Source organism: Cariama cristata, unplaced genomic scaffold (genome assembly GCF_000690535.1).
Source record: "Cariama cristata isolate BGI_N322 unplaced genomic scaffold, ASM69053v1 scaffold17721, whole genome shotgun sequence".
In the NCBI taxonomy this organism is placed as follows: domain Eukaryota; kingdom Metazoa; phylum Chordata; class Aves; order Cariamiformes; family Cariamidae; genus Cariama; species Cariama cristata.
Genome location: NW_009601161.1, coordinates 3,013 through 4,156, shown reverse-complemented (window position 1 = coordinate 4,156; position 1,144 = coordinate 3,013). Strand labels below are relative to the sequence as shown.

The following is a 1,144-nucleotide window of genomic DNA, read 5'->3' as shown; positions in this document are numbered from 1 at the left end:
TGTTTCTGCCCCCTCCCCTCGTATTTTCCCCCTGTGCTTGCACTGTCGTGATGTTTCCAGCGCTACTGCAAGAAGGGAAGAAAAGAGGAAGGAGGTGAAAAGAGGTTGAAGCTTTGCGGGGAGCACATCACCGTCAGGGCTGGGGTGAACTGCTGAGTTAATTAGTGATGTCTGGAAACAAAAAAAAAACACCAAATCCCCACAACCTCCAAACCGACAACAAAACCAAATCCTCGCATGCCTAGCAGAGAGGGAGAGGGCAGGGGGGGTGAGAAGCGGCAGAAAGGAGAGCTTCAAATTAGATCAAAATCTGACGAGCTAATGCTGGCGATGGGAGCTCTCCAGAAATTAAAGCTGTTGAACTGCAGCAGACTGTCCTCTTCTTCGGAGATGTCTTGGCTGATCTGATCCCGCTCGCCGACGAGCTTGCCCAGCCCTCCTTTGGGTTTGTAGAGGGCCACGTCGCCGAGCCCCAGCCCCTCCAGCTCCGCCACATCCAGCCGTGGGATCGGCATCCTCCAGTAGATGAAGGAATCGTACTGGCTGCTGCTGGTGTCCAGCATTTTCGGGCTGTGAAGGCGAAGAGGGCGAGGGGAGAGGAGAGGAGGAGAAAAAGCTCTACCAAAGGTACAGGAGTTGCCCCAAAGCAGCCGAAACTCTCAGACGTTGCCATATTGACCAAATCCCACAGGATAACACCCCCCCCACCACCCTCCAAAAAATCGATGGGGCAGGAGAGTGTGGTGTCGGGGAGGTTTGACTTTAGGCTGGGTCTAAATGCAAACTTGAGCCCTGCCGCTGGTCTTATCCATGGCCTTGGTCACGGCCCTTCTCTGAGTCGTAATTTGAAGGGGTGTGCAATGGGACTTGTCGCCCCGTGCCTCAGTTTCCCCATCTGCACAAAGGGGAGCGTGGGAAGGAAGGCCGGGGTGGGGGCTCACCCCTTCCCAACCACGTCTCCCAACATCCCTCCTGGGCACCTCGATGCCTGTGGGCTGGCATCGGCAGGGAGCAGAGACAGGCTGTCCCCCACATCCCACTCTGCTGGGATGGACAGAAACCAGGATCCAAATGAACCGTTTTTCCGTCAAAAGGGCCTCGCCCTTTCCCTGTGCCGAGCCCCCCACGGAGCGGACAACTGGAG

The 1,144-nt window shown here is 56.4% G+C and overlaps 1 protein-coding gene across 1 annotated transcript; it reads right to left on the bottom strand.

The window, feature by feature from the left end:
- Positions 1-293: 293 nt before the first annotated feature.
- On the bottom strand, positions 294-563 carry MLLT11 (myeloid/lymphoid or mixed-lineage leukemia (trithorax homolog, Drosophila); translocated to, 11). Its single transcript, XM_009710359.1, has one exon. The coding sequence runs from the start codon at positions 561-563 to the stop codon at positions 294-296; it is 270 nt and encodes an 89-aa protein (XP_009708661.1).
- Positions 564-1,144: the final 581 nt, after the last annotated feature.